The sequence below is a fragment of the Amblyomma mixtum genome, chromosome 5 (genome assembly GCF_055824585.1).
Source record: "Amblyomma mixtum isolate Tamu chromosome 5, ASM5582458v1, whole genome shotgun sequence".
Lineage (NCBI taxonomy): Eukaryota > Metazoa > Arthropoda > Arachnida > Ixodida > Ixodidae > Amblyomma > Amblyomma mixtum.
Window position 1 is genome coordinate 17,622,748 of NC_143016.1, and position 27,886 is coordinate 17,650,633.

At 45.7% G+C, this 27,886-nt stretch overlaps 1 protein-coding gene across 1 annotated transcript in view; it reads left to right on the forward strand.

The window, feature by feature from the left end:
- The first annotated feature begins 3,870 nt into the window (after positions 1-3,870).
- The window catches only part of Dsor1 (mitogen-activated protein kinase kinase 1), a 28,982-nt gene continuing 4,966 nt past the window's right edge, over positions 3,871-27,886 (forward strand). The window contains exons 1-10 of the mRNA XM_089543503.1: positions 3,871-4,130; positions 10,041-10,266; positions 12,664-12,810; positions 13,279-13,356; positions 13,530-13,581; positions 15,785-15,909; positions 18,417-18,570; positions 20,295-20,371; positions 23,356-23,417; positions 24,916-24,961. Of these exons, the coding sequence (XP_089399629.1) occupies positions 4,030-4,130; positions 10,041-10,266; positions 12,664-12,810; positions 13,279-13,356; positions 13,530-13,581; positions 15,785-15,909; positions 18,417-18,570; positions 20,295-20,371; positions 23,356-23,417; positions 24,916-24,961 (1,068 nt within the window). The 5' untranslated portion in view covers positions 3,871-4,029. The remainder of the gene's footprint in view (positions 4,131-10,040; positions 10,267-12,663; positions 12,811-13,278; positions 13,357-13,529; positions 13,582-15,784; positions 15,910-18,416; positions 18,571-20,294; positions 20,372-23,355; positions 23,418-24,915; positions 24,962-27,886) is intronic.

Consider the following 27,886-nt stretch of genomic DNA (forward strand, 5'->3'; position numbering starts at 1 on the left):
TTACTTCAGTCAGTGGCGGTCACAGAGAGTGGTTTTAGGGGGAGCGGACAGACTGCTGTATATAAAAAAAGAAAAAATAGAAACAACGATTTTTCATTTTATTTGCACAAAAATTTTTTTGCGCTTTGTTATTGAAAAATAAATGGCGAAAGGTATAGACGTTATACCATTACTCAATCTTTGAATGTTAACGCTTACGCGAGCAATATTCATTTCGATACCAGGCGAAACGAGTCGACGTCTGAGATAATTGCCACGACATGTCCACTAAGGTCAAAGCACCTGCCCGGACATTTCACCAGTGGGGTTAGCGGCCTTCATTTATCAGTTCTGGGAAGTGGCTTAATTTGTTCTGCCCTCAGTCCCCAAGGCGGCTGGTCGGCGCTCCTTGTCAAGCCAGAAAGGGATGGTCCCCTCGCTTGCGTCGCTGTGTCCCTGGTGGGATAAAGACATGAATGGGTGGCTCCCCCCCCCCCCCCCCCCCCCCCTCCCGCCGACGAGGTTGTTGGCCACCGCAACCGCAGGTAAATGGCACCGCCGTCGCCGCCGCGCCGGCGGCATGGCAAGACAACGGTGGCGGGAACTTGATTACTTTTGTATTTTGTAAATAGTGTACAAAGCTCTCCCCTGTCCTTTCTTGCTGTCGCTCCCCTCTATACTTCTCCTTACTATCCTCTCCCTTTCCCTGTCGTTTCCGCCGGCTGCAGCTCGGGTGCTTAAGATATTAGATAGCAATTGCCGCAGCCGGCAACACTCTTTTGCTTCCTTTTTTTTTTAAAAATAAAGCACTACCGCCAAGGCAGGAACACGATACCTATCAACGTGTAGAACGTGGAATTGTGTGAAATAAGACAGCCGCTAACAAGGTGAACGTACAAAGCAGGGGACTACTTGACGAGACCGCCACTGACTTCAGTGCGAAGAATGGTGAATGCAGCTATATATGAACAAATGCAAAGTCATGCGTGTATCTAGAAAAACTTCCGTCCCACCTCACTACTACATCGATAACATTTCGTTGGAATCAGCCTCATCATATAAGTGCATCGGCGTCCACATTACTTATTATCTTAACTGGTCTCTTCATACCGAGAACATAATTGAAAATGCTAATCGCATGCTTTGCTACTTACGTCGCAACTTCTTTAACGTTCCTTCCAATTTGAAACTACTGCTTTATCAAACACTAATACGATAAAAACTCGAGCATGCAACACGTGTATGGCACCCTGCTCATGACTTCATTAATGATCTTGAGCTGGTGCAAAATAACTCTGTGCGTTTAATCCTTGTTAACTACAACCGCACAGCTATGAAGTCTAATATCTGCCTCCCATAACTGACATCGCGTAGAAAAGTGTTTCGTATCACCCTGTTCCACAAGCTGTACCATCATCCCGCTCTTCGTGATCACCTCATCCCCCGTACAATTTCTGTATCCCGCCGCATTGATCATGATCACGAAGTTGGAAGTATGTCATGCAACAGAAAATGCTGCTCGCAGTCATTCCTGCCGCGAACCTCATGCGACTGGAACCACCTTACCGCAGAAGTTGCCGGCACTGAAAATTACGAGCAGTTCCGCGTAGCACTAGCTAACATTGTATATTCAGGCGCTGTTTAATGTTCATGTAATCAACTGTATTTTTCTCTCAGTTTTAGTATATTTACCATTCCCCCTGTGTAATGCCACTAACCCGTTGTGCTCTAAGCGGTGCGGGCTCTATTATTTTACTTTCCTTTTAGACTAGCCCACCCTAACATCTGTGTAATGCCACTGGCCTTGAGGGGTAAATAAATAAATAGAGTAATATGCAAGCCTCTCACACAACATTCACGAATATTTCTTTCTTTCTGTAATAACAATTTGTAGACAGCCTAAAGGCTCATATTTCACTGACGTGAAGGTTCATTTTTCAGTCACAGTTCCATACTGTAGAGCGCAGGATAGCGCTTGTGCTGCATAGTTATTCTTCTGTGTGTGTCATTGTAGGCGCTATTGTTTGTTTTCTCAAGTACTATGCACCGTGTATCCCAAACTGAAGTTCTTCTAAATCTTCTTTGATATTAGCAGTTGCAAATTCAAGCCTTCTGCAGGATTTGAAGGAGGCCCAAGGAGACGAGGACTAATTTTATGCATATGCAAATGTAAACAGCTAATCTATCTGTACTATTGTAACTTGCATTCTTTTTTGCTTTATGTGCTGTTCTTATATTTCGTGCCATAATGCTGAATGTCGTGATTTTTGTATGTATTATAGTGTAAATTGATACTGTATGTCTGCTGTCAAAGTGTTTTCTTTTTCTTTACTGTAATGCGCGATTGTAATGTTTATCTCTTATATTGTTTGGTGTACTTTCCATGTTCTTTTAAAGTACCAACTTGTTTTTCCTACGTTCAAAACTGTCATCTAATGGTCCCCTGGGCCTTGTCAAGCTGTGTGCACAGCTTTTAGCCCAGGGTGACCAGCGAGATTTTTCTGGTAAATAAAGTGCATTGACTGATTTATTAATTCATTGATATGCAACTTACAAATGATTGGAAATGAGGGGAACATGTGCACAGGGCGGAAAGCGCGTGGTCTGCCAGGAAACACTGAGGTGGCCCCGAGAAGAGCCTTTAGTAAGGACGACATCCGTTTTGTGCCTCTTCACTAAGCAGCGACGACACGGCGTGCGCAGTCCTCGTTTTGCACGAGCTGTCGAAGCAATCCTTGGTAAAAAAAAACACGAGGGAACAAAGTCGTGCTGTGTATGCAGATGCGATCGCCTCGTGGTTCCATTCACGGCGAACAACCATCCGGCAAGCCTGGCTCTTTCGACGGATTCAGGAAACGACTGAAAAGAACAAAAGTAAGGAGCGAAGAAAGGTGCACTGCTTACAGGTTAGAACACAAAAACAAAGCTAGGCGCTGCACTCGGTTAACCCATTCAACGAGGCGTGGCGTGAGCTTTAAATCCGATTTCGACAAGGCGTGAGAAGTCGCTAAAGAAGCAAAGGCACACTGCACTGAATGAATGATATAGATAGACTAAGCGCAAGTCATAACTTCTCTAAAGCCACACTGCACTCGTTTAACCCTGCAACGAGGCCTAGCGCGGGTTCTGATGTCTGGCGCCGATTTCGACAAAGAGAGGGAACACGGCCGCGAGATTGATGCCCGCAATCTTCCAGGAAGCAATGAAGCGGCCCTGAAAAGGGCCGTTTGGAGCAGCTCTTCAACGTCAACCTACAGCGGCGTGGCGGCGAGCAGTAGGCCCAGCGTCCGCGGCGAACAATGACATCGGCTTCCGAGAAGCATATCCAGGGAACGACGCTGCAAAAAAAAAAAAAAAGTTTCGTTACAAGCACCGCAATTTGGTGAGTCCTCAATGCACGAGAAAACTTGCGACAATGTAGTTCAGTCCTTACCTCAGGGTTGAGAATGCGCACCCCCGACAAGCGCGTCAGCGTAGCTGTCAAACGGCGGTCCTCAAAGCGCGCCTGATGCGGATCCTTGTAGTGCCGCGGCAAAAACTTTAAATACGAGCACGACACTAGCCACGTGCTCCTGGGGAAACGGCGAAAGCCGCAAGCAAAAACTGCACAGAAATTTCAGCTGGCTGTCGCCGCCGAGCGCACCACGCACGAACGCCATAGCTGCACACGCCTCGAAACGAGCGCGCCGAGGATCACGAAACGAATGCGGCATGCCCGCTCACCACGCACGCGCGGCGCGGCGGGTGCACCTAGCGATTCCCCAGGCGCTCTAGGGAGAGGTCGAGAAAGGCGCGCTGACGCCACGTCCGGTTGAGAACGAGGGCGAAGTCAAAAAACGTCACGGAGAAGCGCATCCCATCGACCAATCAGCGTTTCCAGCCTGCCGTCCCGCAAACGCTTCTGCCGTTGGCCGCTGTTTTATGCGAGAGATAATTTTTTTATGTTGCTTCATCAACTACACCGCAAACTTATAGACGGTGCACGGCACGGCGGAGTCGTAACGTTCGCATTTTTGTACGCTTGTATGCTGCGCGAAGTAAGCGGCTAACATGAGCCGAAACCCTGGGAAAAACAAATTAAACCTCAAGCTTCCGCCGGGCTCCATAGAGCCTCGAGATCTAGATCACTCGGGATCCGATCCGACAAACGAGTAAGTAAAAGCGATGCCACCCGAGGCACCCAACTTGACCTTTCAAATGCACCGTTCTCTGCGTCAGTGATTGACAGAACCTCAGCTTCACTGCTCAATGTCTAGTCACATTTTACATTTCGATTCATCCGGCGCTTCTGTAATGAGCTAAACTATAGACCTGCGCGGCATATTCTCGCTCGTTCACTGCGACTCGGGGCCCGGCTGTTTTGTGGCGCTTCGACAGGCATTCCGAATGACAGCCAGCCTACATTGTTGTGTCTTGCACTCGTTTGTTTGTCGTCGGCCGTACAGTAAACATGCCGCTTCGTACCTCTGTGGCAGTATAGCTGCACATGCCGTATGCGTTCTTCGGATTTTGGTGGGCCGGCTTTCGAGAGCAATTTCCTCGATAGCGATTCTCGAATAATCTGTCGGTGTTCTGCCTTGATACTGAGCCGAGGTATGTGCCGCTCCTCTTAGAGGCACGTGTCTTGCCATTTCGTTTGTTTCTGTTTTCAGCGGGAATCGAGGGCTATTGGCGGCGACACGCGTCACTGGCGGCGGCGGGAATAATTTGCCTGGAACGAGCGTCGTGACTTCGCAGGCGCGGTTCTTTGTACGAAACACGCCAAGTGCCAAGGATCGCGGTGTGCGTGGTCCGTCAAAAGGGGCGACCTCGCCCGCAAAAGCCGGCCGACCGGGCTCTCGCGCAACGCCCAAGATGTGTAGTCGTCTCGCAACATGGGTGTAGCTCTTGCGGAGGCGCTTTCGGTGCCGTCTAGACCGGTGACTCGCGAGCTGCGAGCGTAACGGTACAGCGCGCAGAGAGCCGCGAAAGTTTTTGGTTTATAGCACATTCCTGTGGGTGTTAACAAGGTCTATCTGCTGTGCTTGCGTAAGTGGGAGCGGTTTGAAAGGGAAGGCCTTGGGTGGTTTAATTTACATATCTAGTTTGCGAAAGAAACGCTGCGCATCATGGCACCAAGAAGTTTTCTAAACATTACAAGGCAAAAAAAAAGTGCGTCCGAAGTTAATGTTATTGTTAAGCTAATATAATCTACAATGTTAAGTGTGTGCAAGTGCAGCTGTGTGTTAAAAATGCTGTCAGCACTTGGTTTCATTCAGCATCGGAACAGCATGCACAGATGTGGGCACTTGGAGCCCTTGAATACAAAATGATCAGTCGATGCTTAGGTTTATTTATTAATGTATTGCAGTTAGTAGGATGCGTATTGGTACATGGGATCAGATTGGAAATATGTGTCTCAGGTTTGATGTGATTTCACTTGTCTTCTGAGAAAACTTGCCCAACCATTCTGAAATAAGTTATTTTCCTGTAGTGGGCTGCAGGTCTGTGGACCCTCAGAAGTACTGTTGTTCTTGTTTTGATTAATTGAAACCTTCATTGAGCCTGTATTTGGAGTCTCTTGGGTTTACCCATAAAACTGGACTGGATAAGGGGAAAGGGACTGGGAAGAAGAGTGTGTTTGTACTTCTCAGCATTTTGCTTAAATGTTGTTATTTACCGATTATGATTGCTGAGTTTTGAACTTCAATTTGCTTGTGAAGCAGCAGTTCAGTTCACTTGTGGTGCTGCAATTTTTAAATCACTGGCCACAATCCTTCAGTGCTACAGCTTTAAAGAGACTGCAAAGGCAAACGAAAGTTGGCCTAGATGATAACTGCTCTAATGACAGCCAGGCTACTTTCACTGCAAAAGAAGCACTTATAGGTTAGAAAAAAAAAGCAAAATATTAGTCTGGTATAGCTGTCACTGGCTGTTTTGACCGGTTAACTGCGGTGACATCAGGCGATATTATTTGCTAAAGGGGACAGAAAATGAAGGATTTTGTCAAAATAATTGGGCAGCTATGCATCGCTCCTGTTAGTGCACTTTTCTCACGCAAAGAAATAAGAAACAAAAACTAAATGAGAAAAATTGGCTGAAGCAAACCCGTAACACTCGACGCCATCACCGTCACAAGTTTGAATCAAAGGTACGGAGGAAAAAAATGCTAAACTGCAATTCCAAGTCTCTCGGCAGCTCAAATGTGCTTTGCTGGCAAACAAGTGTTAGGAGAGTAATAAAGGGCTGAGCTATTGAAAGTATCTAAGAAAAAAAAAAACCTTATGGAATTGTCTTCAATGCCTCTTTAAAGCCTGGCTCTAATTGAATAATTTAGAGGACTGAAAATTTAGCTACTTTGGGACAGGAAAAAGTGGAGACATTTCTCGGAAATTGTTTGTGCTTTGAAGCTGAATTACTGCTCTAAATGGAACTGTCTAGTAAATATTCTTCAAACCCTCCAGGGTATTCTATGGCTGTGTAATAGCTGCCATGAGGCCCACCCACGCACCCGCGTTTGACCCTTTTAAGCCAGTCAGCTAGGTCAGGGATAGGAGGAGTTTAGCGCTGCCTTAAAATGAGTACTAGAAATGTCAAGAAAGTTGCCGTCATATGTAATATGTACCTAGAAATAAGGGCAATGTAAAGGGGAAAGGATTACTAGTTGCTCGTTATAAGACTAAAAGAGGACAGCTTACAAATTCAATTCCAAATGCTGCGCAAGGAAATAAGATCTGATATTAGGATACATGAGCACTGCTCAAGGGCGTCCGCAGAATTTTTTGCAGGGGGGGGCCCCGTTGGTGCCCCGGGGGGGGGGGGGGGGGGGGGGGGTATGTTCGTAGCAAAAAGGCGCTATTTGTTGAGTAAATTTATTTATTTATATATAAATAAAAATTAAACAAAATGCACACATGAAAGAAAAATTACAAACAGCAAATTAAAGCGCGGCTAGGAGAGGTACATTGGAGTTTATCAACGAAGAAACAACTAAAATTAATAAAAAATGCAAAAAGATGCTATATCACTTCGTGGAGAAGAGTGCTTAGTCTTCCTGCATACAGGTTCTCGACTCACCCGGATTGATGACCAGCACACAGCACAATATGTTCGCAAACACGCAACTACAGTCACTCAGTCAGTCTTCCTTGAACAGCAACTGTAGGCGCCTCAGATTTTTCTGGGCGAATTGCGTAATTACACGTGTGATAAATTCACTTCTGTGCTTCATTACACGCTCTCGGTGCACACTCATCATACACATTGATTGGAAAAACTGTTGAACGCGTACGTTGAAAACAAAAGATGACTATATATACAACGAAAACTTATTTACAAGATAAATGCACGCTTGCAGCTTCATACACCTCGCTCCATCTTGCTTGCGCATCCGCACAGTCGAGCAACCCCACACACACTGCTCGCCGCTCGTCGTTTTCTCGTCCGCTGTCTTGGTTGTTCTCAGCTTCGCTGACAACTGGCCACTAAAAACACCCAAGCACAAACACAGAGGCGCGCACACGTGCGAGGGCTTACTTGCCACAGTATCCCCGAATGCGCACTTTGGGGGTGAAAGGAACGCCGTGCAACTTCCGAGGGGAAGGGACACTCGCCACTCCGGTCGGAAAATTTGTTTTTGTGTTTTTATGGGGTTCAGAGCCCCAAAACGACTCAGGCTATGAGGGATGGAGTAGTACAGAGTTCCGGGTAATGTCGACCACCTGGGTCTCTTTACCATGCACTGACACGCACAGTACATGGGCGCTGTTGTGAATTGAGGCCCAGCCAGAGGTGACAGGCGAGCCAGGCAGGCGCCATCGGGCTGCGTTGACCAAAGGCGCTGGTTTTCGCAGAAGACGCAAAGAACGCTGGTGTGGGGGCGCCTTGGGAGACTGCGTCGCCGTGAACAAAAGCAGCTAATCCCCTTTGCCGGAGATTCTGAAAGCGGCGCTTCTACCGAACTGCGCTACCCGTGGATCGGAGGAGACAGCGAGCGGCGGCGGCGCCAACTCATCGCCCGCTTGCCCCTGAGCAGCCCGACAAAGCAGGGGTGGACACGGCTGATTTGTCCTTCCCTCCTTAAGAATTCATCGGTGACCGGCGTAACGATAGGCGAAAACAAGATGCCCCGTGCACTGTCTGCCTCCGTGTCGCTATCTCTCTAGAGATCAAAGAAACAGACACCCATCTCAAGGCGGCTCGAAACACATGCTCGCCGGTGCCGCTGTATGTCTGGAACAGGTCGCCCTTCAGTAGAGCTAACGATGGCGTGGTTTGAAAACGGCGGAACGACGCACGCCCGGACGCGGCATTTCGCAGATGTGACCATGCGGGGCTGCTTTTACCCTTTTGACTGAGCGCATTACCGCCCCTGGCGTGCGGCCATCACTCACGGTTCGAGTGAGTGATTTTCCAGGGGGGTGCAACCGCCCCCCCTTGCCCCCCCCCTCCGGACGCCCATGGCACTGCTTCACATTTCACCGGGCGGTTTTTAGTGGGAGCTTTTAGAAGCTCGGATCCTGCACTACCACTTTGTAGCGATTAAACTCTGCCCAGGTTCGGAAGAAATTTGCGCCATCCGATCTGCTGGTTGTGCCCTGTCTGGGCCTGTCCGAAAGCCCAGGCCCAGCCCAAGTGCAGAAGAAATCAGGAGGGCTACGCATTGCGTGCGGGGTCTGGGGGGCTGGGGCCCAGTCTATAAGTTAGGCCCGGGCCCATGCAGTGTTCCAGCCTTGGGTGTGAACTGTGTGTGTTGAAAGTAGCTTTAAAGTGAGTGCATGAGAGCTTTGGCACCATTTAGACAGACTTGGAAGTAGCAGTTGAGTTTAAGCATAACGTGTCATTAAGTTGTAAGTTGTCTTCTGCATTTTGCTTTTGTGAAGACTATTTATCACAGTGGTTGCTAGGCTATAATATTTGGCAAGGGTCATGCTTTAGTGCTGAATTTCTGCTTAGCAGATTCCTCAACAACTATGCTCAAATTGCGCTAACTACTTCTTCAATGACGTCTTCAAGATTTGTCACCCGTATGCAGCTGAAATGCACAATGCCATTTAAATAAAAGATTTATGCTCTTTGTCATATGTCAAGTCAGGTTACTTTTTGGCATTTTATGTACACAGATAATTCTGCATAGCAAGATACTTGCTCTTTCCTCATTAAGTGTTTTGCTAAGCCCTTTGATTTGCCACTGGCTAGGCTGCAAAAATAAATGTTGGTCAAATAATGATTACTGGACTATTATGGGCTGAAACAGGACCGTGGCCTATGCTGTATCCTGTACTGTAGTGGTTCGGATTAATTGTCACCTGGAGTCCTTCAACACGCATTTAAATCTGTGTGCACGGGTGTGTTGACACCTTGTCTCCATTGAAATATGGCCTCTGCGGCCGGGATCGTTCATTGATATAAATGATGGTTGAAGAAAAAGAAGTAGCTAACTATTGATGTTTGTTGTTCTTAACCTTATCAATGCAGAGAAAAAGTGGTTGGCATTCGCACAAGATCATGGTAAATGAAGTATGTTAATTGCACCCGAATTAATAATGGGCTAATGGTCTGTTGTGCTCTAGTAAACATTACCTAAAAGATGTGGCAAAAATTGCTTGTGCATACAATACATTGTCACTTGTAAATGTCAGTACTGACATCTCTGCGAACTTAGAAAATAACAATTTGCTAGACTTGTGCCCTTAAAGCTTGAAGGAAACTTTGTGGTAACACAACTGAAAAGCAAAGTTGTTGGGTTACATGATGTTTGGCCATCTAGTAACTAAGCATGTCTTTGTTTGTTCAAATACATTTGGAGTCCATCACAATACTCTGTAAAAGCAGGAAATGCACTGCATAAGGAATTTAATAATGCAAAGGTGTTCAGCTTGGAAAAGCGAACATGCTGACACTGTGCACCTGTAGTGAAGCTGAAAGAATTAACTTAGAGCACATGGCAAATTCTGTAACTTGTAACTGCAAATGATTACACCAGTTTACAGTCTCAGTAAAGTGCATATCACTTTGTCAGAGTTTGGCTGGATAAATTTCTGATTGTTTACAAACTTTTCTTTTTTCTTCTCTGATCACAGCAAATCGACACAGAACACGAGTATCGAAGACTTGCAAAAGACACTCGAAGGCTTGGACTTGGATGAACAGCAGCGTAAGCGGCTGGAGGCGTTTCTGTCCCAGAAGCAGAAAGTTGGTGAACTTAGCTGTGATGACTTCGAGAACCTCGGCGAACTGGGCGCTGGTAACGGGGGAGTGGTCACCAAGGTGCTGCATCGACCCAGTGGGTTCATCATGGCCCGAAAGGTGCGCTGATGTGCTTTCGAATGCTGCTCAAGGTGCCTTTCTGTGTGGAAATGACCCATTTGTGTTTTGGGCACGGTGTGTGCCAAACCGGTTACTTGGAGATTTGAAGTAAACCTATTGCATATAGTTTAACATTTCAGGTAAAACACATTTTTTATCTAAGTAAGCATATTGTTAAAGCCAAGCCCAAAGTGCTGAGCAGTGGTGGTATTGGCTGATCGTAGTGCAGTGATAGCATCTGCTTTTATATTGACCAGCAACTAGGTATTAAGGGCTTTGTTTTTGTGGTGCAATGAAAAAACTTGCCAACCAAAGCACCTATACCTGCAATGACTACAGTGACAGTACTGTGAGTTACTTAAGAGGTTTGATCTGTGGGCTCCTTTACACAAATATAATCCATGCTGGAAACACTGGTTGTTCATCATGATGGTGACTGCATTTCTATATCATTGAGAAACTGAAAATGAATGGAAATGGAGTTGCATGAAATGAGCCTGTCATAACATGTTTGTCAGAGTGCCACTTGTTGGCGTTTAAGCTCTGCGTGAAAAAAAAAAAATGTATAGAAAGGAAGAGGTGCGTAGTAAGTGGACTTCCCATATTACAGCCAAAAGTAGCCAGACAGAAGTGCCATTAATTAGTCTTTCATAAAAAAGTCGTTCTGCACGTCTGCTCCTATCACGGCACTTTTCAAGCTCTCCAGCACAGTCATGGGCTGCTCGCCGAGGCCCTTGCTGACAGTGACCTGCTTCAGGGACGTGGCATTAACGATCACTAATGAAGCATTCATGGCAACTGGTGGCAGGTCGACCTACCTGTCTGTGATCCTCGGTGAATTTGAAAGGATGTAGTGATGAAGCTAGCACAACAGCGCACGTGCATGCAAAACGTATTCTCTACTGTCTACCTGCTGCTTGCATGAGGCAGCAGTGCAGAAGGTAGGAGCCAATTGGGCCGGTGACTCACGCCATGTGACCGGCTTTGCCAGCAAGGCATACCATGTGACTGGTAGTCAAACTTCTCAGGTCGAGTTAATCACCGGCTATGTGCAGTAATTTTGCTTTCAATGCATTGCCCCCCCTGGCTTGCACCCACAATGCTTGTGCTACCACATTATATGATTTACGTAGCCAGTAGACATGCACACCATGACTCACCTTGTACCCTGTTGGCACGCTCTTAGGTAGCGGTGAGCAGTAGTTACAGTGCTGCCTTTTTTTGTTATTAATTTTTAGTGTCATCACGTTTTTTTGGTAGTGGAGTGGCGGTCACAAGAGCTGGAAAATGGTTTAGTTTCTGCGCTGGCTGGAAAATTGCATTTTCTGATTGCGGGGGCAAGTTTACGATGCCTTTTGTTTTCCTTAACCAGGTGGCACAGCCACGGTTGTTCGCTTTATTTGAGGTGCAGCGCCATTGCCCTCATGTATATTTTAAAAGTAACAGCACCCTCGTTCGTAGTAAGCGAGCGTTTGTTTTAACTGCAGCCATTAAAAGTGGATATGACTGTATAGGTACCTCAGTCCCAAAGGTCTCTGGTGAAACGGGCGAGAGACGGGGCCTCGTCATGCGGTGTCCCGGACTAGGGACGCCGACCATGTAGCGGGGCCACTCTGTGGCTCCCAAACTCTATTTCATCAATTAAAAGTTTTCACCACCACCACCACCGAGTATTTCGCACCTATGTGAAGCTGTACTTCCAGTCACAAAGGTTTTCCTGCATAGTGTCGCTTCTTATAGCCTTGTGCAGCATTCTATTTTGATTTAAAATTTTATTTTTTTCAGCAGTAACATCATATTTGATTCTGTCAAAGATAGGCAAGATCTTTTGTTTTTATCATGATTATGTTATACATTCTGGTTGGCTGTTTGCACCTTTATTTAAGGGGTGAATGCCCATATACGCAGAATCGGTTATTCTTGACTTTACATTCATAGATCCCTGGGAGTCCGGATACCACTCCTGGCGCAGTGGTGCAGCGGTTAAAGCCATGGTGTCTGCAAAAGATGGAAGTGTTGCTAAGAAAATCCGTTGCAAGCTTACCACAGTTTGAATATGGCTGTGTTTTTGTTGGTGAAATATTGAACAGCATCAATGAATCAATCCCACTGGATAACTGCTTTGCATTTTATGGCTCGGTTGGTCTCACATGCCTCCCTTAGTTTATTTGCTCATGCATTCCCCTGCTCTGCTCTTCGACATGTAGCTTCTCCAAAGTTCTTCTGGTTGCAAAAAGCAGTTTAGTCATGTTGACTGCACTTGTTTTTTTTTTGCGGCATCAAATATTGATGCCAGCGGACATTGCTGTGGCTCTAAAGTTTTATTTGGAAAATATGTTTGGAAGGCAGGTGCCGTGTTTGTGGTGTTAACGATGGTCCCTTTGTCTGGTGGTGCAGCTGATACACTTGGAAGTCAAACCTGCCATTCGGAACCAGATCATAAGAGAGCTGAAAGTGCTTCACGAGTGCAACTCTCCGCACATAGTGGGCTTCTACGGAGCCTTCTACAGTGATGGCGAAATCAATGTCTGCATGGAATACATGGTGAGCACGTCTGTTATTTGTGTTTGGAAAGAAAACTTTCATAGTGTCACCTATCTAAATTTAGCGATGCACTCCAGTTATTGTAAGCCTATTGTCTGTGTGTTGTAAAATTTTGAACAGTGCTGGAGCACGTCACGTTCTGACAGTATGACTGTGTTTAGCCTGCGCGCAGCAGAGTGTGCAGTGCTTTTGCTGTCTCCGATGTTGCTTTGCAGGATATGGCAAGGAACCGGGATTTTTTGCGTAACTTTGTGTAACTTCAGTTTTGGCTTATCTTGGGTACCTCTAAATGCTTCCTATGTAAACAAAATAGTTGTGTTGTTAGAGTGTGTCTCACCTTGGATTTCAAACTTGTAGGAGCTTCCTTGCGACTTACTCAGGGTACTGTGATGACCGCTCTTGCGATTAGCCTTTCTGTATGGCTTTCCTTAGTAAAATGACTGACTCATGCATTTATTGGTCTTTCAGGATGGTGGCTCTTTAGATTTAGTGCTAAAAAAGGCAGGCCGCATACCCGAAAAGATTTTGGGCAAGGTCACAATAGCGGTAAGTGCCACTCTTCTACATCAAGGCATGGTATTCAACCTGTCTACAGTACTTTTGAACCGTACTGCGTGCAAAAGTTAATCAGAATTTGTTAATTGTTCTAGTGCATTTAGTTGCATTATGTGTGTGTGTGTATGAAACAGATTACATTCTAGTGACCATATTTGTTGCAGGTACTGAAAGGTCTTAATTATCTGAGGGAGAAGCATCAAATAATGCATCGTGGTACGTATTCGAATCTTTTATTTACGCACATTCTTGATTTTATTTTCCTTGTGGCATGACGTTCAGTCTATGTACACTGCCTGCTTTTTATTGCTCTGACTGCTGTCCGCGGTTAAAGGGACTGAGAACTGATATTCAAGGGCGCTGTATTTTTTGATAGAATGTAAAAGCTTGGTGTTCAAAGTACCCAACCCTGTAATGATTCTGTTGAAAATACCATGAAACATTCCCGGGAGAACATGCTTGTTTTCTTGTATTGCAATGCTGTAAACAGTGATGAACGAGTGCGGTGGCAGTCTTGCAATGCGAAAGTAAGGAACTGAGAAATCTGGTGGCAGTCAAACGAAAGCGATGCATTTCACAATAGAATTGCAGCTTGGTTCTTGACTTCAGGGCTATGGTGTTATTTCTGTGCTATTATGTATGCACTTATGTGCTGTTTTCCTTATGAATGCGTACAAAAGCACTAGTGTGTGTTACCATGTTATGAAGTCTGCTGCTCTTTACCTGCTCCACTTGACACGAAGGCATAGGGGTGGAGAGTAAATTCAACAATCTTTTCAACGCCTGCACATGATGCATTTAACAAGAGCTTATGGGGGTTATTCTTGTAATAACACTCAATAGGCTAGATGCAGTAGTAGCCTTCTAGCACCTGCGTATCAGCCCTTGCAGTCAGAGCTGTGACTGTCAACCCATGCGGCGATAAAGTGTGGGCTCCATGTGCACGAAAAAGAGAGCAGCATGATGAGGCCATGTGCCAAGGACCACTGTTGTTCATTCTGTCGCTCAGTGGGGCAACCTCTTGCAAGTGGCGCCGACAGGCGAGATACATGACATGCACCAGTGGAGATGTGCTTTCATTTGTTTGGTGCCTGTGCACATTAGGCTTAGTAAACACTCCCGTAATCTGCCACCTCGATCAGCTTGTAAGTGAGCAAACTATGCCAGTGAACATTCGCGCCATGTATGATGCTGCAGCCACTGCTAAAGCGCGGCAGCAGTGGGGATTGGGCACTCGTACCTGGCTCTGCACGCATCTCGCTTTGCAACGCACCCTCTTCTAGCCTGTTCCAAGTGTTAGCCCTTCATTGTTGACAAGCAGATTGTTCTCTTTTTTTTTTATTTTAATTTTGTGGCTCTGCCTCATAGCCATGGCAAAAGGAATATTTTCTGTATGGCGGTGGTGTGCAGTGGAAGCAACGATGGCCAAGCCAGTTTGTTTGCCAAGGCAAAAATGGGGAGAAGCATAGACCGGAAGCCGAGAAGCATGTATGGAGGGGTCTCATTGGCTAATCACTTGTACAGTTCTGGGCGACAAGCTAAAGTTTCTGCGGATGCAGTGTCCCTCGCGCTTGTGGGGTGAAAAACCACAATGGGCAACGCACACAAAAGTGGAGAGAAGTGTTCAGTTCCCCTCGCATGGCATTGCACTCATGACCTGCGGTGGTCATTCGCACACAGTGACTGGGTGCTTTGGCGGTGGCGGCGGTCCCATTGACGGATGTCCAATCCGTGTGCATGCACGGCTCCTGCTAAAAGGCATGTCCTGGGATGTGGAAAGGAGTTCTCTCCAGTACTAAGAACAAAGAGGGAAGGTCTCTGTGCTGGTGTCGCCAGGGGGCAGGCGCGAAAGGTAGTGTGCCCCTCCCGCGCAAACCTCCCAAATGGCACACGCATCATGCTGCGTGGTAATTACGCTTGGTTATTGCTGCAGGGGGAGTAATTCATGTGTATTCCCCACAAGCTGTAAACTTATACATGGTGGGAAATGCTGATAACACTGAAGTTTTCATCATACAGTGTTGCTACATCTTGTTTCGTGGGATTTTCACTGCTGAGTTAATATTGTAATTCCTCATTTAACTGGTAAAGCCATGGCCAGTTCAGTCAATTATAAGGCAGGATCTTTTCTCTTCCATCATATTCTCGGCAACACCTTTTGGTCAGTTGCCACCCTTATTATTGGCAGTTCTGTTTACTTTTGTATAGCATAAAAAAAATGCACTAATACAATGTTTGTTAGCTTCTGAGCATTGCTGTTCATCACTCACGTTACACATGGGGTGTCCTTACCGCTTCTATTTAAATGAGCTGTCATTGTAAGATATGGGGCGGCTAATTGACTCTGCTGTCCTGCAAGAAAAAAAAAAAAGTAGGATTATATGAGAAACAGAAACTTTAACTTCCACCTTACTTGCAGATGTCAAGCCATCAAACATGCTTGTGAACTCTCGAGGTGAAATCAAGATCTGCGACTTTGGTGTGAGCGGACAGCTGATCGATTCCATGGCAAACTCTTTTGTGGGAACACGGTCCTACATGTCGGTATGTGCCAGCATTGCCTGTTCTTCTGATGTGTGACTGTGAGAAGTTTTAAACATTCAGACCAGCTAACTTTTAGAGGACCACTCACTAAGCCTGGTCATGGCAACCAATCATAATGCATAGCTCAAGCAGTGATGGTTACCTTTAAAAAAAATTCTTGAGCCATGTGCACTGCAGAAGATGGTGAAAATTAAATCCAAAACCCTCTTGTGCTTCTTCTTGACATAGGCAGTCTTACTGGCACCACCTTCTTTCACCTGTGGTGACGTATCAATACGCAAAACATAGGAGATATCTAAGCACCCTCATTGGATCGTCATCCTGATTGATGTGTGATGTGCTTCCTCTGGGGTCTGGTTACCTGATTACTTAGGCCATGTTTTTTCTTGGCGCTGTTTATATTATTACCGTATAAACGCGTGTAAGGGCCGCACTTTTTTTTCCAGATTAGAGGGCCAATTTTCGGGGTGCGGCCCATACATGCGATTTGCGAAAAAAATTTTTTTTTTAAAGTGAAAACGCCAATCAGGGAATGGACGGCATTTATTTTGTGTCCATTCGTCACTCGCCGAGTATTTCGACTCTGAGCTGGTGCTGTGCTCTGGTGCACGCTCATCCCAAAAGAAGCTCTGCAGCACGTCCACTGTCAACGCGTAGCCGTTGTTCCTCACTTCCATCACATAAGAGAGCAGCTGTTCTTCCATTTCGAGAAACTCTCATGGCTTGCCTCGGAAAGCGGGCTTTTTGCAGCTTGCGTTTCTCAATGCATCCTTCCGGTTGCACCATCATCGGATGCACTCCTCGGCAGCGTCGAATTTCCTGCCGGCCGCATGCTTGCGTGTTCGAGAGCTAACTCCCAGCCGTGCAGCTATTAAGGCGCTTGCCCATCATGCTAAAACTGCAAAGCTTGGCAGCAGCACGCGAAAGCTACAACCGCCACAACTACGGCGAGCACGCTAACACGCGACAAAAACAACAAAAGGCTGGAGCTGGCGATGCTGATGTCGATGTGGATAGCGGGAGGTCGCGGCGGAGAAAAAAGTTTACCATGATGATGATGATGACCGTAAAGCCCCTCAATAGAGGCGCTTTAGATGACCGCGGCCTCGGGCGCCATCCATGGACGGCACTTGGAAGCTCCTGTGCACATGCGTGGCCTCCACGATCAAGCGCTCCGCGATCAAGCGCACTTTTGCTCGCAGCCGGAGAAGATCGCGGAGGCCCGGGCACGTGCATGTAGAAGGCTATTCCCACCGGGGTCGTGGAAAGTTCGGGTGCGGCCCTTACAAGGATTTTTTTTTTTTTTAACATTTCCTTTGAGGAAACGGGGTGCAGCCCATACACGGGTGCGACCCTTACACGCGTTTATACGGTATATGTATACAAGCAAGCATTTTTGCTTGCACCCTTTTCCATCTTGCATTTCTCTGTGGCTTGTGAATCATATTGTTATTTCTCGTTTTTCTTTCAGTGTCACAGCTTTCTTGCATGCTTACTGGCATACTGTCTGCAGTAAACTGGAAATGTGACTACATTTTAGATTTGCTGCTCATGAATTCCCGTAACGTCAAACTCTCATGTTGTGAAAGTTGTGTTTTGCATGGCAGAGTGCATAGTCTACTTCCAGGTGACAGGCATAAACCTCTATAGCAGGCTTGTTGCTCTTGTAGAGCAGAGGTGATAATGAAGTGACCACATTTGGTGCCACGTTAATTTGTGCAGTCCCTCATGAAATTTTTGAGGAGACTAGCTCACAGTCGAGTTTTGCAGCCAAGCAGTGTTACTACTCTTTTCTCAGGCGTACTCTCCCCAAGATGGTTTCTCTTGCATAGCGGGTGACCAGCCTCTGCTAGCAACATTTGTCTTTCTCTGCATCTCTTGAGCACTGGTGAAACTGTGTTGAAAGTCTGCACCAATGGCGAGGCAGTAGCTGGCCCCTATAGTGAATTAAGATTGTCACACAATCAGAACTTATAGATATAGTAACACATGAGGAGTGAATATTAGAAAGGTGCCGTACTCTCAGTTGCTGCTTGTATGGGCACCTCTGAGCAATGCAGTAGAGCTGTGTTACAAAAAGGTGAGAGGCTGAAGAATGCATGAAAGTACAATGCTGGCCTCGCGGATATTCAAAGAAAGAAGAAAGCAAAGCTGAAATGCTTACTTCTTAAATGACTGTTGCATTGGAAGGGTGCACTGCAGGCATAGCACTTAGGTGGCCTTAGGTGGTCGGAAATTTATTGTGTCGATTGACCAAGTAAACGCTTAGGCATATTCTTAAGGATTGATTTATGGCGAGAGGGATTACGAGTGAACTTTGGTTTCAGGTTTTACTTGCTTTCTTGCCGTGCATGACTGCAGTCCTCTGCAGTGACAGTCCTAACTGCCTGCACACCTACAGACTGCACTTCCTTGCAAGGGTCCTTTTGACCAAATTCCAAGTGCTGTTCTTCCTTATGCAGCTTAGCTTGTGCTCTTTGTGAGGTCTTCTGCTGTTTTTGTGACAGCCGGAGCGGCTTCAGGGCACCCACTACACAGTCCAGTCGGACATCTGGAGCCTGGGCCTGTCATTGGTGGAAATGGCTCTGGGCCGGTACCCGATCCCACCACCTGACGACAGAGAACTGAGCGCCATCTTTGGGCGGAACTACACCCCAGAAAGTGAGTGGTGGCTGTGAGGCCATAGGTTGACATCACTGCCGCAGGGAAAGGCATCTCTAAGTCTTCATGTGGGCTTCACACCGGTCTTCTATGGAGGGTTGGGATAGCGGCAGTCGACTGGGGAATTGTAGCATCGGTTATTTCTGCAGACAGCAATTAAAATCTTAAAGAGATTGCACGAATCAATTTGTGAACACGCTTGATCCAATGGAAAATTACACTTGTAAGTACTTTTTGCATTCATGACTGAATGGAAATGTTTGTTGAAAACAATTCATCAGGGAGGCCTGCATGCAGCTTTTACGCTTTCACACTTTCATCAACCGGTGGTCAAGATTATGGGCTGCTCTTGCTATGGTTGCCATCCATTGAAAGCAACGCTGTACTGTTATATTTGATTTGTTTGTCAAAGCTACTGGTCTAATTGCTTTCTGCCAGGAATGTCTTCAAGGTATTGTTTTAGCAGTTGTATGTGTTGGCAAAAAAAAATTGCAGTGGTGACAAGGGTGAGAAAGACAGTTTTAGAGGATGGGGCTGCCTTGCTTTTTGATAGAAAGTGCGGCAAGGTGAGCCATTTTTTAGAACTGACAAATACTCACATTTTTTTGCTTTTTCTCTTGTTCGTTGCGACTGTCATTTGTTTACCGCGTTTGCCAGCAGCTGTTTGCTTTATGTGCTTAAGACACTGGTCTTTATGTGCTTAAGACACTGGTTTCTGACTCATCAGTTTATGAATGGGGGTTCTCTTTTGTCCCATGGTTACTGCCTCCCTGACGGGTCTTAACGCCAAAAGTCCCCTGTACCTAATTGCCTTTTGTTTTTCATGCCATGCTGAAAATTGGCCCGAAAAAAATATGTGGACTGTGTGAGAGCCTTGTTTTGGCTGCAGCACTTACTGACAGGAGCGACGCATGTAGCTTGGCAAAGATGGGAAATTGTAGTTTTGAGATTGTTGTGCATGTGTCAGGCGAGGACTTTGATGGTTCATATTGCATAGCACGCTGCATTTGATGCATTAAAGCCAGATGCTTGTGCAGTCCCTGAAATCATCAAAAAGAAAGTAAATTCTTGCTAGACATTGTGCCCCGATTCACTGTTTGAAACTGAAAATAGGAAGTTGAAGCCTGCAAATGTTGCCCAGTTTAGCTCATCACTGTCAGAGATGTAATGTGCCAGGCTACCGTGGTGGCTCACTGGTTAGGGTGCTTGGTTGCTAAGCCTGAGGACACAGGTTCAATCCAGCTGTGTCTTGATAGCGGCAAAATACAAGGCGTCCGTGTACGTTGGAGTCAGCTTTTGGGGTCAACTTTTTTTTTGGCCAGCGTGGGGTGCAAGCTGGAGGTTGACGTTTAGGTGGCAGTGTACAATATATGTGCATTATGACCTTTGCCGAGTTTTTTTAGGAAGTGTTCACCAAATATTTGCATAATTTGTGATCCCCTTTAAAAAATGCGCAGATTGCATGAGTAAATATGCTATTTATGTTAGAATCATCCTGATGTTAATAAAATGAGAGAGTCCTTGTTCTAGTAAGGCAGCAGTCAGTATGAGTGACTACTACTTTGCGAACATTGTGTAAAACCAAACATTGAGTGCACATATTTTACCTACTCTTTTTGTCAATGTACTAGTATCAACATGACCTCTTTGTCGTTCCACATATCCTGCCACCTGTAGAACTGTGCATTTGTGTGTGTGTGACAAGTGGCTCTCTTGCTATGCAGGCAACTCTGGCATGGCATCGGGCGATGGACCACGGCCCATGTCGATCTTTGAACTTCTCGACTACATTGTCAATGAAGTGAGTGCTGGTTGATTTCTTATTCACTGCTCAACTTGACTTTTGCGCGAGGATATGGCGCCTCCATGTGGTAGATGGCAGGAAGCAAGCTAGATGGGGGCTATTAGGCTCGGGTGAGCGTGGTCGGGCCGGAGAAAGGACGAGGAAGGCGGGAGACGGGGTTACGACGAGATAGACAAGGAAGGGGACTTTTATACAGGAATATTTACATTATTTACAACAAAGGGTAACTGAGAGGGACTCTCAGTGTAAGGGAGCTTCACCAATAGTCAAAAGGAGTGCACTCGAGTCCTCAAAACAACACCCGTTAAATAACGCACGGATTCCCCAGATCCCTGTCTGGGGAATATAGTTCGAAGAATGACGTCCGGCAGATGTGGACACTGTTGATACCGCCCACGGCAGGGGCGGCGCTGGGCCGTGGGGCTCTCTCGCAGCTCGGTTGACGGGAGAGGGTAGAGGCTCAGTAATTAAACACTGCTGTCTTTCACTCAGCACGCCACCACTCTGTCCGTTGACCCGAGGGTCGACTCGGCCACGGGACGCCGCCATCGTCGCCGCATCTTTGGCCTTCGGCGGTCTTTGACCTTCGCCGCTGCGACGACGATCAGAGTGCATCGTGCTAGGGAATATTATATAACTGGAAAGAAGGAAAAAATTGACTGTCGATTTGCATAGTTAGGCCAAATGTGAGATAGGTGTGCTAGCCTTTCGGTTTTCACTTTGGTTCCAGTGTTTGGATCCACTGTTCACAGATGGAAGTTAAGCATTAGATAGCGATAATGGGTTAATAGCCATATGCGCAGAATTGGTCATTCTCTTAAGTTCATAGATTCCTGGCAGTCCTCATATTACTCCTAGCCCAGTGGTGCAGTTATTAAGCGATGCGCCACTGCCTTGTGATGGCAGGTGCTGACATTGTTTGGGATTGTGTGACCCAGGTTGCTCTTCCCGAGCAACCTCTTGGACAAGCTCTTGCGACTAATCATAAATTCAGCTGCCACCTCCCACGGTGGGCAGTCTGCTGACAATCCAATGGGCAGGGCGCGCGTGCGCACGCACGCACGCACGTACGTGCGAGAGAGAAAGAGAGAGTTTACCTGGATACAACGAAACTGAAAAAAGCCCACGAGCAACTGCGTGGCGGGGATGGGCATGCAGTGCTCGTGCATTTATTTTTGCTGTGCCCTTTGCCCTTATATTTTTTGCTGCTTTTGAGCATTAATTGTTGTAGTACCACTTGGTACGACGTTCCAGAAGCAAAAGCAGCAGTGAACCTGTTTTGGTTGCTTCCAGTACGTTTCCTATGGGAGTGACTTGGGGCAACGCTATCTACTTTGTTTAACTATGCACCACTAGGGTTTTGGGTATGTGCAGATCACTCGCACAGAAGGCGGATTGGTGTTCTTCAGATGAAACAACTTGTTCTTTTTTGGGGAACATGATGAGAAAAAAGAGCATTAGCATGGGACACAGATGTGTTCCACGCTCTGTTCTCGTTTCTCATCATAAGATGTGTCTCAAATCAATGCACTGTTTTCCTATTGCATTTAAAATGGACATGAGTTTCTTTTTGCAGTTTTAAAGGGAAGATAAAATTGTTTTTTTTGATAATGCTGTCTTTAATGTTCCTCTAAATTTTAGATCTGTGTTAATCAACTAATGTGTTAGCAGCTTTACTTTTTCTACTCGACATGTACCTGTGCACCTCTAAGTACAAGTTGGGATTGAGGTGGAAAATATACCGAGAAGCGCAATAAATAGGAAAGGATTAGCTACAGCCTTTCTACGGGGTTATTAACTTACTTTCCACTGTATCCGTGAGCATGAAACATGAACCAGCTGCCTAAAGGCTTTTGAAGACTGCTTTCAGGCTTTCGGCATAACATAAAATTAGCAATGTAACAAATGGGACAGAGACACAGGCACGTTCACCAGAAACTTTTTTTAGGAATGTGTTTGATTTATGTGTTAACGTGGAAGTAACCAGACAAGTGAACAGGCATGAAAGTAATCAAAGCAATTGCGGGAGAATCTTGCTGACACATTTTTAGAAAAGCCTGGGAGCAAACGCATTTTATCGGGAAGAACGTATCATCCAAAACCATTGAGATTTTGAAAAACATGACTCAAGATTGAGGCACGGAGGCAACAATTGGCACTTTAAATTCCTAAAAAGGCTAGTCAGTGCTCTGTGCAAAGACTGAAGAGCTTTTGTAATGCTTGTGGGACTTTATTCATATTCTTGTTGTCTCTAGCACAAAAGTTAGTTTGCAATGTATCCAGTCCTGTGATGACAGGGGCAAAATGAGCTTAGATTTCTCCAATGTCGCCATTGTCTTCAAATCCTTTGCACTGTGAATTAGTGCACTGCGAAGAAGCCGCACTGGTGGTAGCCTGCCGCTGTGCTTCTGTGCTTTGGGTCACGTTTCTCTGGCTTGGCTCAATTGTATGTTAGTGTGTATTCTAATGGCTGCTAAATATATCATATCATTAGCATTTGGCGAAATTCTGAACTTACCAATAGGGAAGTTGTAATATCCGGGAACATATCAACCAGTGAAGAAAGTGTAACTGTACAGCACATTTTTATTGCTCTCAAATTTGAGTGGAACTGGGAAATCATATGAATGGAGAAGTAAGAACGGGGCTATTACTGTGTATCCCTTCACTGCAACTCTTTCAGCCTGTTTTTCAGACACAGAACGTTAGCATTTCTTTGTTTGTACTTTAATGTTGCTAGAGAAATTTTTTAAACAGTTTTGTCGGATCAGTGCTACTGTATTTAGTGTTATGTCGCTGTAGCTCAGTTTATTATAAAGACTTAAATTCTGAGTCTGATGTGAACGCATATGGCTGTAGCATCTGGCTTTCTTGGTGGAGCAGGTTGTGTTTGTGTGCATTACCACTTAGGCAGCACACCTTCAAGGAGGTAGCGTCACATTTTCTTCCTTTCTTTCTAATTATTTCTCTCTCTCTCCCAGGCCCCACCATCAGTGCCGACAGGTGTCTTCTCGCCAGAGTTCAAGGACCTCGTTGATCGATGGTGGGTGTCGTTCTTATTGGCCTTCACCCGCTTTGTTGCTATGTGTTTTCTCATTTTTTTCCTGAGGCACGGTGGCTCTTGTAGTTGCTGCGTTGCATACAGCCACGCGCAGCGTGATTGTATGCAGTTAGTACATGGCCATTGCTGTTTCAACATTTACAAATGTGAGATTGAAAACTTGGAATTCTGTTAGTTAGCTTCCCTGCAAGAATATTTTCCAACCAAAAAGTCTCATTCATAAGCTGTGTTCGTAGCCATTGTTCTCCACAGGAAAGATGAAAGCGCGAGTCTTGATTTGTGAATCCAGCCCTCCCTTAGTTTTTTTTTCAGCTGCAGTAAAAACAGTCCTAAGTTGACATTTATTTATTCAGGATAATCAAGAGGGGCAGTTGCTGCTGATTCAGAAGGTCGTGACAAACAAGGATGGCCTTTTAAAAGCTATCCCTTCCCCTTCTATGCACAGTTTGAAAGCAGGTGATGATTGTAGGAGTTCACATTGATTCAGGGGTCATTGCCTCCTTTTTAATTTTTGAAAATGAAGGCAAGAGTATGCCGTCTGTGAACCCGACTTGTTGCTTGGAAAACATCCTTATGAAGAACTGAGTTAGAGAATTTTGCAGGTTGTCAATTACCTAAACTTGCGGAATTCGGGAAGCACTCTTCTGCCCTGCACTATCACTCCGTGGATGTAGCGTCTTCGCTCGCTAACCGCGGAGGGATTTGTGCTCGAGGGGGGAGCACAGGGAGGGACTACAAAGTGTGATCGCTCAGATGCTATTTATTGCCCATGCAAATAATACACAGAGCGGGCTAGCTAGCTTAAAAACATTAGCGAGGGATTCCTCGGAAGTAGAAGGTGACGTAAGAAGGGCTTCCGACTTATCGGCTGGGGCAGGGGTGAGACCTCAGAGGTATCGGCGGCGAACGTTTGCATGCGCTGAGAATGGCGGCCGAGTCTTCCTGTGCGCGCTGCATTCATGGGTAAAAGCCACCCCGGGCATTTGCCAGCATGCCCGTGCGCCTGCCATGGGAGGGACTGATGCGACAAGAGTGCGCGGCCGCAGCTGCTTGTGACGCTGGCCGGAACACGAAGAGACTCTCACTTGCCCCATGGAGTTCCATGTAGCCTTTGAGGTGGCGCTCCCATCACTGCTTTCGCTTACCGCTTGCTCAGCCAGACTCTGTCTGGCACCTGATGACGCTGATGGTCAGTGGCATTGAAATGGAGGGGGATGCAGATTTTTCACAAACTTTTATGCTTTTGACTTAACATCCTTGAAGAACTGCCAGCATGCCGGGCTTTTTGCCTGGCATGCTGCCTAGCATTAGTCATAATAAAGGGACACGTTGGCTGCCTCCCATCTTGAATGCTGTGGCAGTCTGATGTGCCTGTAGAAAATTGTAGAAGATTGGTTTCATGGGGATAAAAATGAATACCTCTGTGTGCTGCATTCATTTATTGATCATGACCTGTGCATTGTTTGCTGAAACTTTACAGCTTGAAGAGGAATCCAAATGAGCGAGGGGACTTGAAGACATTAATGGTGAGTGAAGGTCTTCATTGCTTCTGTTCATGATAGCGATTTTCGTTTTGATGGCACAAGGTTTCTTTTTTTACTCAAGGTGGGGTCAACGACCCATTTCCCAAGCAGTTCGCCCTAAATAAGCCGAGCACCAGACCAATGGAAAGCTTGTGCCCCTTGTATCACCGGTGGATACCCGGCGGCACTGGGGATCGAATTGTTTTGCACTTTTGTGGTTGTGCATGCTCCCGAACATTTGGGAAGTATCTGTTTAACTGTTTGATTGACTATTGTCCAGGAAGCTCTAGTGTTAGGTTTAGTATAGCTTCAAACAAACTTAGTTGATGCTGAGAGGATGACAGACTTGTTCACACTGACAGTTGGTTCTTGAAATGCACTGATACGTTTAGCTGGGCACAAATTTTTTTATTTATTTATTTCAGTATACTGCAAGCCAGAGTTGGCCCAAGCAGGAGGGGCATACAACTAAAAAAATTTCTAAAAGAGCATCAGCTACAACACCGCGAGTCAGTAAACAGGACACAAATCCAGAGTCATCAAACAAGATACTAGGAGCCATACAATAAGTTCTTGAGCTCCTTCTCAAAATTTCTAGACTTACATAGACCCGAAGGAAGGCCATTCCACTCCGCGACAGTGTTTGGAAAAAAACTGTTCTTAAACCCACTAGTTCGTGCAGAAATTGGTGCTAATGACTGCTCATGTACATGACGTGTTCTCCTAGTGCTCGCCAGCTTCACACAATCAGGAAGATCTGCCTTCAAATTTCCAGACATGTAATTAAGAAGCAGTACTAGACGGGTAACTTTTCTTCTTATTGCCAAGAACTGTAAATTACTCTTTCGAATTAATGCAGTTGGAGAGTCTATCCTTCTATATTTTCCATAAATAAAACGAACTGCTTTTTGCTGAACACGCTCCAGTTGAGCAATGTCTTTCTTGTTATGCGGGTCCCACACTGCTGCCGCATATTCAAGTCGGGACCTACCGTATTTACTCGAATCTAGGCCGGCCACGATTCTAAGCCGAGACCCGAAAGTTGAAGGCCACAGAAAAAAAAAAAAACTTACCTCAATTGTAGGCCGACCGAAAAAACAACTGCGAACAAGAGGTACAGCACGCAAACGACATTTATTGCCAGGAACCCGCTCAGGCTGATCCCTGGCTGGCGTTTGGACGAGGAGACATATGCAACGCCAGCCCGGGATCAGCCACCGAAGTCCCGCCCGGCTTGAAGATTTGACGACTGCTCTGCAGCGAGTATAACTTTCCGCTTGAAGGCGGCACTATAATGGCACCGCCTGTTTGGTGCCATGGTGTTGGTGATAAAAACCACGCACGAAAACTTCACTGCTGCGAATGTGCTCACGCCACCGCACGAGAACAGAACAAGGCCAAAATGGCAGCCAGTGCTCATGTGTGCTTTGATCAGTATCGGCTACGGATAGCAACGGCTACGGATAGCAACGGCTACAGTGCTGTCTTTCGTTGGCGTTTTGTGGGGGCGCCACCTGCGTGCTACATTTATTCGTATTTTACGAATACGAAACCTCGAAACGAAATCCTCGAGTCTAAGCCGACATAAGAGTTCTACATCTCGTTTTTTTGAAAAAACTATCGGCCTAGATTCGAATAAATACGGTAACACAAGCCTTGTATGCAGTGATTCTGGTACTCACGGGAGAGTTTCTGAGTTTTCTTTTAATAAACCATAATTTCTTTACTGCTGATGAGCAGATGTCAGCTATATGAGTGGACCAAGTAAGTTTGTTCGTGAGGGTTACTCCGAGGTACTTATAGCTTTCTACTTCTAAAATGGGATGATTGTGAAGTATATAACTGTGAAATCTGGGCGCTTTTTTTCTTGTGATTCTTAATAATACGGTTTTGTTTGGGTTAATATCCATGCCCCAGCGCTCACACCAGTCTGCAATTGCTAGCACAGTTTTTTGAAGTGACAAGTGGTCAGAATCACTTACTACCTCTTTAAAAATTATACAATCATCGGCAAACAGCCTCACCTCTACATCCTTTTCAACAGTATCCACTAGGTCATTCACATAGATTAAAAATAACAGGGGTCCCAAGACACTGCCTTGAGGAACCCCTGAAGTCACATGCAGCATGTCTGAACAAGAGTCCTGGATTGCTACAAATTGCTGCCTATCTGTAAGATAGGCATGCACCCACTGAATTATAAAAGAGGGAAGTCCAATCGATTCAAGTTTAAACAATAATTTTCCGTGAGGCACCTTTTCAAATGCTTTACTAAAGTAAAAAAATAAGACGTCTGTTTGTCCGGAAGCATCCAGGACTTGAAAATTCATGCACTACAGATAAAAGTTGGGTAACAGTAGACATACCTCTCCTAAAACCATGTTGGTAAGCTGTCAAAATATTATGGTCCTCTAAAAATTTTACAATATAACAGAAAATAGCATGCTCTAACAACTTACAGCAATTGTTCGTCAATGAAACAGGGCGATAATTGGTAACTAGTTGGCAGTCACCTTTCTTAAGAATAGGGACAACTCGAGCCTTACGCCAATCAGACGGTATACACCTGTTGTCAAAGACAAGTTAAACATATTAGTTAAGTATTGAGATATTTGTTCCGCGTAGCGTTTAAGAAATGAATTCGGAACACCATCGGGTCCGGAAGATTTTTTTGTGTTAAGTTTAAGTAACATTGCTAAAACTCCTTTGCGACTAATTATCAGTTCGTTACTACAAACAGAAGATAAGATAAGTTGGTAATACAGAAGTAGTAAATTTTGGTGCATAGACCTCATTGCCTTTGTAACATCACAGTACCAGTTGATTTGCTTCCCAGTTCTTTGTGGAGATAAAAGTGTCATAATGGCTTGGGACCTTTCATTACTGATATTTGCTACCTTTTGTTATGTGTATGTTTGCAAAGATGCA